At 36.6% G+C, this 11898-nt stretch overlaps 1 protein-coding gene across 1 annotated transcript; it reads right to left on the bottom strand.

Moving 5' to 3' along the window:
* ELOVL7 (ELOVL fatty acid elongase 7) lies at positions 1-10934 on the bottom strand (the record flags this gene model as incomplete). Its single annotated transcript, XM_079548035.1, has 7 exons — positions 1-204; positions 937-1073; positions 3694-3799; positions 5515-5571; positions 5987-6067; positions 8231-8421; positions 10871-10934. The coding sequence occupies 7 exons, from the start codon at positions 10932-10934 to the stop codon at positions 1-3; spliced, it is 840 nt and encodes a 279-aa protein (XP_079404161.1).
* Between the last annotated feature and the right edge of the window lie 964 nt (positions 10935-11898).

Genomic DNA, 11898 nt, shown 5'->3' with positions numbered 1-11898 from the left:
TCACTGATCTTTGCTAATGCCATTTCTTGTCATCTTTGGTAGTCTCTGTCCCTTCGTGTAGGCATGGTACCAGAAGTGGAGAAACAAGACTAAAAACATAGAGCCATATAGCCAAATAATAAACATGAAAATTGGATACTGGTATGGACAATCATCCATGACATAGATTTGTCCTATGTGGACTGTAATCATAATGAACTGAACCTGGGAAAAAAAAAGATAAAATCAATACTTGAGTTTAAAAGACAAACTTTCTACTGACATTTAAAAAGATTTAGCATAACTTACATCTATAAAATGCTGGGGGCTTTTTCAGGTACTGAGATGTAGCATTAGATGCTCCCCAATTGTTAGTGCATTGAGATTAAAGACAGAAGTGCCAGGACAATATGAATTATAGTCAGCACTGAGAAACCCATACTACAGGAAAAGGAGTCCACACTGGTCAACTCGGAAGAAACAAGTAATTTGACAGTGACCAGTAACTAATGGGACATTCCTCTGGTAAACTAGCCAGTCGAACAGAAAACACATTAGGATTTGTGAACATTAGTTTTCTTCTAGCTCTGACCGCATATTGTCATGTGACACAAAAGGCTGCAGATCCCAAAAAAGAATGGAGGACTAAAACAAAATTTCCACAAGACCGCCAAGTTAATAACCCACAGTTTATACTGCCAAGACAAAAGGCCTCTAAATAACTTATAAATATTCAAGCTAAATCATTCCCAGTTACACAGAGATGTGTTTGCAAGCAGTAATTGCTTAGCCAGAAGCTAAATTAATTTTGAATTAACTCAGAATTTCGAAAATTCAGCCAGTAGACCAACTATATGATATTTACATGAATATAAAAGGCATAAATATATTGTACTGTCTGTATTAGCCACAATCAGCTTTCTGAGAGATGTTGAAGTCAAATGGAAAACTACTCACAAGTTGGATAGTTGTCATGTACTTCTTCCACCACAAGTATTTATGATAGGCCGGTCCCAAAGAACAGATTCCATAGTAAGTGTACATGATAACATGCACAATGCAGTTCAATAAAGCATGAAATGTTCCTAAGCCACCTGTAAAAAAAAAAAAAAACAAAATAAGGTAGCATATTGCACTGTGCACTAAAAGAAAGGACACCTCAGGACTCAGCAGTTTGAGTCAAAACTAAAAAAAAACCACCACAAAGCATATTAGGAGCCTGTAGACATTGATTAATCCTCCAAGTATTCGACTAGAATGGGGGTGACCAGTTCTGAGGGATCTCATCACAAAAGTTTATCTAAGATGTTCCAAAACAGCAATAAAACTGTGGTGACCTTAAATAAAATGAAAATCACTAACATCTTGAAATGAAAGATGTATATGAAGAGCATTTGATGTATGCAGTCTTCCACCTGCTTCATACCTATATTTATCGTGATGAACTTCACGATTCAGAGCATTGGAGTACAAGTAATAAATCCCCAACAAATCTCCAAGGAAGAAATCATAGTTTCAGACAGAACATTTCTTTAATTACAACATAAATGAAGGCCTCACAAATCTGTGCTCCATCTCAAAGGCATGCATACAGTGAAAATGAAATTTAAGGCCAAGTAACAATACTCTGGGGCAAACTCATGACTGGAACTGGGAAGATAAAAACATTTCATGTAGCATGTGAAGAAATGTTTCTTTTTCCATTGGGTCAACAAAAGAGTTAGATAATTTGGCAGAAGGTAATTTTAAGTAATTAATTAAATTTTACAGTACAAATTAAGAAGTGGCAAGCTTTTTTTAAGAGAATCATGAACATGAAAATGTTGAGCCATCAGGAAGAAAGCAAAAGAGAAAGAAAAAAAAAAGCAGACACTTGGTGAGAAATGTTTGTATCTAAAAGTCGATTTGCCGTTGAAAATCACTTAAGTTAAAAATAAAACTTATTTTGTGATTTTAGTAGCTCTCACTACCTCCAGCTTGATAGATCATAGCTGCTCCAGCTGTGATTGCAAACTGTCTTTGAAACTAAGCTATTTGTGTTTTTCAAAAATAATTTGAGTGTTCTCACAGTCCAAAAGGACATACTTTTCTTGGCCTGCACAGTGAATATGCAAAAGAAAAAATAAATAGTTAAAGCAGAGGGGAAAAAACAACAGTACAAGAATATGGTCCAAAAAACACCACTATAGATATATACAATACTTTGTTTCCTGTTTATATCACATCAAGAAAAGCTTGGTCAGTAGAGACCACAACCACATTACTTAGAAGCAAGGACAAACTGTGACAAAGCTGAATACAAGATTATCATCAGCAGGACTGAAATTTTTGGAAAAAAATAAATTGTTAAACACAACAGTATTTTAAAAGATTAATATAAAGATAAGCAATAGAGTAGAAATAAACACTGCTCTTCATGACTGAGCAGGTGAGAAAACAGACCTTGCACAGTTTGCTGAAAGTACTGGTCAAATTATCACATGGGAAACTTGAATCTGATGCAAACTCGGAAGCCTATATCTGGTATAATGATCCAATGCCCAGGAAAGAGGCAGAAAGTCACTTATAAATGGGAACTTTTCCAAGTTGAAGAGGAGAGGCTATTAGTCGCTGGGATTCTTTGCAGCTCTATAGACATACTAAGCTGTATGCTGAAAAAACTAATTACAATTTTCTCCATTAATTTGAATTCCAGTTGTTCATCAACATCTGAAAAAGAGGTGATCAAGCTTCCTAATAACAGAAATTCAGCAAATGCAGTAAAATTACATCCTTCCATACACAAGGAAGATCTGCACACTGGGCTTGTTCAGAAGACCCCTATGTAAGTTTACTGCACTGCTTTTGAGGCTTGTTTTCACATTCATAAAACAAGAACTAACATATCAGATGTTATCAGCATAGTTCTATTCATCAGCTTAACTGCTTTTTTCTGGGAGGAAAAAGCACATCAGAAAACATGAGTAAAGAAACATGTACAAAAAAACCCGTATTTCTTGGTAAAAAAAAAAAAACTCCACACCTTCCTACAGATGTACTGCTAAAGGAGTATGTATTTCTCCATTATGCAACTACCAGACGACTATTCTCATGCTTTATTTATTAGTGCTACACACTAATTTTGTAGCATGCACAGAAACACAGAGCAGGGAAGGAGAAAAGGTAGTCTAAAGAGGACAAAATAAATCAGTTCAATTGAAGTACAAGTATAGCCTAAGTTTTTGTAATAATTAAGGTCTATACTTTTGTAAAAGCTAAAGTATTCAATGCAAATAAGCACCAGTTATGCTGCCTAACAACAGTAAAAAAAATGCTAGGAATGACAAGAACACAGTACTCCCCTCCAGTTCAGCTCTTATGTGCCAAGGGACTAATGTCTTCAAAGTAGGTGCGAACTTCTCTGTTTTACACTTCTTTTCTACCACTTTTAATGTCACAGTCACACCTCTTTTTTACATATTTGTGCTCTTTGCTTAGCTCTCTCTCCTCTGCACTTTTTCCCCTCAACTGAACAAAATTATGTCAAATAAGAAAAATTAGTACTGTCCCATTTACATAGTTGTCATGTATCTCAGATCAAAGATCCTGAAGGCGTACAAATTTTAAAAGATTAATGTTCGCAAGAATTTTTTAATCTGTTCTTCAAATATTTGTCTCTCTTATTTAAATTTTGCTACCAGAAGATATGTAAAAGTTAAACTGTCTCTTTGCTACCTGCAGCAAATTTGACTCCAAACCACCAGGTCCATGGCATGATGGAATGATGAAAGACATGCAGGAATGTAACTTGGTTGTTTTTCTTACGCAGCACAAAAAATATCTGAAACAGATTTTAACAAGCAGAATGTTATGGAAGATATTCAAGCAGAACATACTTACAGAAAACTGTATGTGTCAGTGCTGGTTGCTCTCTACTGTACATTTAAAAATTCTTCATTGCTGCAGTTGCAGGACAAGGTGAGAAAGTGATGCTCTGGACATGACTGACTAATTTTCAAAAAAATTAAACCAGTATTAAAATCCACCTATGGATTTTCAGTAGCCAGAGCAAGCTTTGAAAGAAAGTGTCCAAGGCTGAGCTGCCTTCTATGTGCAGTGGACAGTGCGAGATGGATGTGCTTGGACTGAGAAGTAATCAAGAAGGATCAGATGTTTTAAGCGTCCTGAACTACAAGTACGAAGGAAAAGACATTTAAGGAAATGAACCAAAGGGCTAGGAATAGACAGAAGAAAGAGAAAATATTAAGTTAGAGGAAGAGCACTTGATTTTGAACACCAAATTAGCTACTGTTGGAAAAAGGCAACATAGGAAAGAATATATGCAGGCATTTTTAATAGATATTGATGGGCCAGATTTAAAAGGACAAACACTGAGATAAGTGTTAAGCCACAACAGGAAGAAAAATATAAGATGCCAGGTCATGAGAAAGGTAGTATCAGATGGCAAGAAAAGAAACAAAAAAATTAGTCTGGTGAGCCAGGAAAAATATTTGGAAACAGCTGACTTATATGCAGCTAAGAAATCACTCTTCCAACAACAAAAAAAAAGCTGCTGAGAAATAGGTATCTGATTGGGTAGATTCAAATAAAACCAATAGTTTTTCTTTTTCACAAACCCAGCGCTAATTAGAAAGTACCAATCTTAACAAGATTATTAAATAGAGAACTAAGGCATTCAGGCTTTTCCAGTTCCAACATTCCTGTCACTTCCATTACCATTCCATTTGTCCCAGTCAGTCGGATCTTCAAAATGACTGTTGGTAGATGCAAGTCAGCTGGCTAACTTTGCTTGCAGGGTATAGAACATCCAAGCTACTTGCGAGTCAGCCCCTGAATCATCACTGTTGCACCGTGTACTTATGGTACACTGATGCAAGTACCATAAGACAAAGAAATCACAGCTGACTCCAGCATCCAGAAACTGTCTTGAGAAGAACTCTGCCAACCCTTCAGGAAGAAGGTAAGGCAGACTGCTCTTAGTGGTGACCAAGGCCTGCATTCTGCTTTAACACACTGCAGTTCAGACTTTCTATGAAACAGTTTGGAGTACAGGCCTACTACTACATGCATCTCTGGTCACGGCCACATAAACACACAAAAGATTTCAGAGAAGGTAGGTATGGCAACTTATGCTCTATTCAGTGCTATTTGATGTAAATATTCCAAGAAATAGAAAAAAATTTGAAGATGATATGCAACAGATTTCAACATCATCAATACCGTGTTTTATCCACTGTGTTGAGACAATCATTGCTGCAGCACAGTGGGTTCGTGTAATCAGCTGATAAGCAGCCAAGCTATCAGGGCTTCCTAATTTTTGAGAAGTATGTTGTCTAACTAGCATTTTCACTGCTTGTCAAGGAATGATGGGAATACAATGAAAGACAGTACAGGCTAAAACTTCCATGGTATTCCAGTAATGAGGGTCGCAGAGTTAATGAAAAAGCAGTTTATGCCTTCAGCCCCAGTAGAAGCTGTTCTTTTATTGAGAAAAGGAAGCATCAGTACATCACTTATTAGGCTACAAATACTTACAGTGTCTAATAATTCAATGAACTTGGAAAAGTAGTATAGCCAACAAGTTCGTACCATCTGCAAGAGTGAAAAACACTGTTAAATTCTAATAATCATAAATAAAACCAAAAAATGCCAGTAAGTATATAAAAAGAAAACAGAAGAAAGGAAGAAAAAAAAAAAACACAAAAAAACAGTGCCTTGGTGATACATAATTTCTTTTGTGGCTTTGTTTCAATTTTTTTTTTTAAGGATGAAATTAAAAAATTTCATCCTTAGAGAATTCTAAAACCAAAAGAGACAAGCCAACAAATGTATTGCCCATTTCCCTAACAACCAACCCCTACAGTTAACTCACATGTTCTACATTATGTTGAAAGGCATTATCCTTTAGAGCACTCCACTCTAAAGCAATACATTTGGTTGTTCGAAAGCATTTCCAGAAATAAAGTCAGAGTAGCATAACAACGTGGCCTTGCATTTGGCTACTTACTCTTAGGGCTGTAGGTGACCTCGAGTAGTCAACAATATCACATCGGAATGAGTAGCCAGTTGCCCAACCTGACATAAGAAACTGAAGCACATAAAATTAGAGCATAGGTTTACATTGTGTCTTATGAAAAAGTAATTAATGTCAGATTACTTTTGCCGTAACTAAGTAGGAGGGCAAAACAACGTTATAAACTTGCTGGATCAGCAAGCTTGTCAGAAACCTACCTCTGTGTGGGCTAGTTACTATTTGCTGCTGCAGATTAACGAATTTGTAATTCCAGGACCACACCTACAGACAAGAAGCTTCTTTCTACCTATTATCTCACAGCATTACTAACAGGAGGAGAAACAACATCTCAAAACATGTGCTAGCTAAGTAACTATATAAATCAGACCACAAAAGCAAGTCAACATTTTCAAAGTTTTTGGAAGCCATTATCACAGCCAAAAATCTTACTCCTCAAGAAAATCAGTACAACTGAGAAGTATAGCTTACTACCCTTAATGAAGAACAAATCTATATCCACTACAGTTCTAGTACCCTAAATCTAAATCCTAAAATCTTGCTTAGTTAACTGCATGATTCAATTACCTTTCACTGATGCAATGGGTTAGAAGCTAATGTTTTTAGTCAAGAGCAGGTGTACAGGGCAGGCCTGCATGTATCATCAGTAATTTCTCTCAATCATTTATCTTGGACTGCATTAGAACTCAAGACAAGAGCCACATTATTAATATTGCACTTGCTCACTCTCCTGCCAGCCACTGAGACTACTGCATCTTGTATCAATTTAAAAAATACTTCTCATCATAATCCTCTTATGCATGATAGGAGGTTCAGCTCTGTAACAGACGAAATGAATTAGTCTGCAATTGCAATAAATGTGTTAACTTCCTGAAGAATCAGTTGTTTAAATAAAGCAAGATTTAGAACACCAACACAGCATAATACTTTAACACCCACAAAATGGCTTGGATCCAAAGAGGAAAAAGAAATTTCAGCTTTTTGCTGAGTCAGACAATAGCAGAGATTCAATCTGTCATACTGCATCTATGCATCCTTTCATGAAATTTTAAAATACAAATCTTGACGCAGATTGAATGCTATGTTAAAATTCGGTCTGCTACTAGCTTTGTTTTATATAAGTTTGAGGGCTTATAATCAAGATTATCACCAAACCACAAACAGACATTTGATGATTTTTCGAAACAAAAAGTAAAAAGCAAACATGTGCATCTTGCCCCAACACTTAGATCACTCAAAACAACCACCATTACACCAAGCAACTCCTGCTGCACTGTTGTTAAAGTGCTGGTAAAAGAAACGTCAGGCAGTTCATCGTAAATAACGATGAGATCTTTGCAATTGATCTAGCAGAATCATTGCCATCTTGGCAGGATTATCTGGCACCTTTTCACGAATAATTTGACAAACCATATAACCACATAACCAAATTTTATATAAAAAGCATCAGTATTAGTTACTAGCATAATGATGTTTCACCAGGCTTTTCTTAAAAAAAAAAAAAAAAAAAAAAAAAAAGGACCTTAAGCAGACATCTATCTTAAGGTTTAAAAAACTGGTTCTAGATTAAAGTTTCTAAACAGTCTATACTATTCATTCTTAAGGACCTTTTGGCCAATCAACACTAGCTCTATACGTAACCAGGCTTTGCTTTCTTAAAAGTCTAATACTTGCTTGAGCTATGAACTACAGCAAAACCTCAGTGTTCCTTCTCTGAAACATAATCCAGTGTTCAAAGATACTTTTTTTAAGAAAAAATTTTTAGAGGATGAGGAACTCAAAGTTAGATATTGTTAGCATTTGTAATTCAAAAGGCAGACCTAACTGAAGATTATTCTTTAGTAAATATATCCTACATCACAATGAAACATCATTGCTGACTGTGGCATAGGATAAAAACAATTACATAAAGCTAAGAAAAACATAGCCAATGAATATCAAATACATTGCAAGGATTTTTAAATCTGTAAATTATATATAGTTGCATATAAAATATATTACTATTTTTCAAGGTATGGGTTACTCTCTTTTATCAAGTACCAGCTCAACTTATTTAGCATACTGCTTGGAGAACTATAACTAAAGTAATCAGAATAACAGCTTTGAGAATTGAAGAGCAAGAATTGTATTAGTAAGTTTATTAATAAGTTTATTAAAATGTATTAGGGTTTTTAGAGACATGAAATATATAACTATGTTGCAAATAAAAGCAATACTTACTTCATAAGTCATATACAAGGAAAGTATTACCACACTAAAGTTATAAAATGCCATTATCTGCCTCAGTTCAAAAGGTTTTTTATTTTCCATGAGTTTGGGTCCCAGTGAAGTGACAAAATAAATGTAGGTTCCAATTATAAAGGTTGTTGGAAAAGGTGAAGACATGAGTGGCCAGCCTTCCAATCTCGGATCTAGAAGAAAAAAGGAAATCAGATCTGTCTTGTACTCATTAAAACCTAAAAAGGCTTCTGAAAAGTATTTAATTCTTAATAGCTCAGGTGTTACTTTCACTGATCAAGATTTAGACACCATTTGTCTCAAACCTATTCCAGCCGGATAACAAGAGTTAGCACCTGCTGGATTCTATGCTTCTTCCTGAATTGCAGAATCACATAGTTGGAAAACACCTTTAAAATCACCAAGTCCAAACAGCAGCCTGACCTACTGAATCCCACTGCTAAATTATGTCCTGTAGTGCTAAGCTCACACATCTCTTAAATGCCTTCATTGATGGGGACTCCACCACTTCCCTGAGCAGTGCTTGACCACCCTCTCCATGAAGTTCTTCCTGACATCCAATCTAAACATCCCCCTACTATAATGAGGTAATTCCCTTCTGTTTCTCTAGCCGCCTGAGGGAAGAGACCAATACCCTCCTCACTGCAAGCTCCTTTCAGGCAGTTGTACAGAACAATAAAGTCTCTCCTTAGCTTCATCGTTTCCTGACTAAACTTCCCAGTTCTCTTAGCAGCTTCTCATAAGTCATCAGTTCTTCACACTACACAGTGAGAAAGACACATGGAATCACAACTGAAGTTCTTTTCAGTCTACAGCTCTCCCCGATGAAAAGCCAGCATTTTCTTACATTAACGTGGCTCGGAAGGCAATGCACAAGCAGATTACTGAGGTTGCATTTGCAAACAAGACTGCATTCCTCTGGAAAAGCATAAGCCTTGTCTCACAAGTTCAAGGTACAGACAGGGAGTAGCTCCACTTTTCAAGATCCTCAAGTGTTATAAACAGTATGTTGTTAGAGGTAATAAGCATGGGGATTTCAAAGTTAGAAAACATTCCATCCCATCAGTTGGTATTCATAGCTTGTGCCTAACAAGTCCTGGCATGTCACCACTTCCACAGCACCACCAAACACATAATTTCATATTACAAGCTTCCAAACAGTAAAAATATTACAAGTTCCTCTCCAGATACCACAGACAGATTTCAATGATTGCAGTCTCCTCCCACACATGCTGCCATCCCTTTTAAACTTCATCTTTATCCTACTGCACCTATTTGTGCTTCATCACCAAGTCCCAGTTAAAAGAGACTTACATTTCTCCACGATCACAGAAAGACCCTGAAATACCTACTGACTCCATAAACTGCTGCTTTCATGGTCTGGTGCTGTGTGTTGGCAGTGGAGTTACACCACTGCAATTCTTGTTAAATGTTTAAATTTGCGTTCAACTTATGGCACACAAGCAACACGTTATCCATGAGGCGCTCTAGCGCTGTTTACAGTCATGTAAGTGATACCTGTTAGTGAATTCAGGGCTTTACATAAACATAAAAAACTTGAAGAGAACAAATTATAGTACTCCTCACAGCCTGTTATGTGCCCAGTGCTGCTGCCCATCACCAACCAAATGGAGTTGTGAACCACTGCACAGCAGATTAGAAAAAACTGCATCTGTATGCATAGCATTGCAAGATAGTCACTTGCTCTTCACAACTGATTGCTTTTCTGCATCCACCCCTCGCACTGGTACTACCAAAACATTTCCCATTTGATTCTGAAGAAACCATAATATACGATAAGACGCCAAATACAAGCACTATTGGGCAGAGAGAGATGAGAAACTCAAATTGTGACATCATGGACAGCGCAGCAGAAATGCTCTGTCACCCATCTCAATCCATTTCACCCACATGCATCATAGTGATAAAACTCCCTGTTCATAGACAAGCTCTGATGCTACTGAACAAGACAGATAGTTCCTAGCTATACTGGAATAAGTATTTATCAATCTTTCACTGCTTCTCAAGTCTCCCTGAGAATCAGCTAATGCCGTTTACTACATGGCTACCGCAATGAGGAACACTAATATTACGTTAAAGCAAAACATGTTTAATATCCTCATATTGGGTGCACCAAGAGACTAATCTTTGAAATAGGGTTGTGAGAGTGAATTGCTCTGAAGGCTAATTTCAATATATTGTACCTTATCAGGGCTTGTATTAGGCAAAGACAAAATACAGTAACACCACACACCTAGTTCTATCAATAGCCTACCATTGTTTGGTAGTGAAAAAGTTAGAGCTTTGCATTCAGTAGCATAGAAAAAAGCTAAACTTCATATTTAAGCAAGCCAGAAACTCCTACAGAGTAATCACTGCTTGCATTCATTAGTCTGGGGTTATACCTGTAAGTTAGCCAAGTTTGTTTTTGTTTTGTTTTGTTTTTAAATTCAGAACCTAACTTGTTCTTTATAGTTAAAAATGTCAGTAGCTATCCTAACCAGTCTATGAAACACGTACAGGAAGACAAAGCTACTTTAAGCTGGTATCAGCACACCTACAATATCTACACACTGAACTTCAACATTATTGGAAGTTAAGTTTTAGATTTAAATGACTCACCGGCATCTTTGATCCATTCATCATAGAGCAGCACAGCCTTTGAGGTCAAATTGCTAAGGGCCATTTTCACCTGATTAAGATTTTATGATGTGCCTGCAGGAAAAATGAAAACAAAACATAAATATAGATTTATGTAATTAATAAAACAAAGCTCAATGTCTCATTATGTCAATAGCCTTCTCCAACAGCATTTTGGAAAATATTTTCAGCAAATAGAATGGAAACAAGAAAAAGTTAAATGGAGCACCACATGTGAAATACAGATTAGGGAGCATTATTAGCTGGCCATATTGCATTACACTTGATGCTGACTTATAGCTGAGCTGTTATGCACAACGATATGATTTCATAATCTCCGCATACTGAACAAGGTGCTTCCATGTCATAAAGCGTTATCTCAAGAAACCACACTGTGGTTAACCATCACAGTGAAGGGGAAAATATAAATAAAGAGCAGCTGCTTAGTTTGTTTTTATTGCCATCTCCTTTAAAAGTCTAACACACTGGTAAAGTGGTGAAGTTCCTCTTTGTAATGTTTACTATTGAAAAGTTCAATTTTCTAACTAAGGAGGGTTTCTAAGACAGGTGGGAGGGAGAAGAGACTCCAATGTCTGCACACTTGTTTTAAATACAGTAATTAGCCACATTATAATTAGCATGCAAATCACACTCTTATGAATCAACTCTTTCTACAACAGCATTATGAAGCATTATAGTACCACTGGCAATAGCATTAACTCAAAGAAATTTCCAGCAAATCCAGCTTGCACACAGCACCATCCAGAAATATAAAACACCAAACATTTGTATGAGTACTGATTTTTCACTCCAAAAATCAAGTACCCACCAGCCCCTACCTTAGCTCATTTCCTCCAGAGAATTTATTTTTTTAATCCCAGCACATCTAAGTGGTTCCGCTCCTACTCCCACTCAGTGTCACTCTCAGTATCTCAGCATAATCTTCACACAGTATTCACCTCTTAGTCCAGGCTGCAACACACCTTGATAAACAGCTCCTTTGTTCTGGC

Source organism: Tetrao urogallus (assembly GCF_951394365.1).
Source record: "Tetrao urogallus genome assembly, chromosome: Z".
NCBI lineage: Eukaryota > Metazoa > Chordata > Aves > Galliformes > Phasianidae > Tetrao > Tetrao urogallus.
The sequence above is the reverse complement of the archived record's forward strand: the minus strand, read 5'-3'. Positions and strand labels throughout refer to the sequence as shown.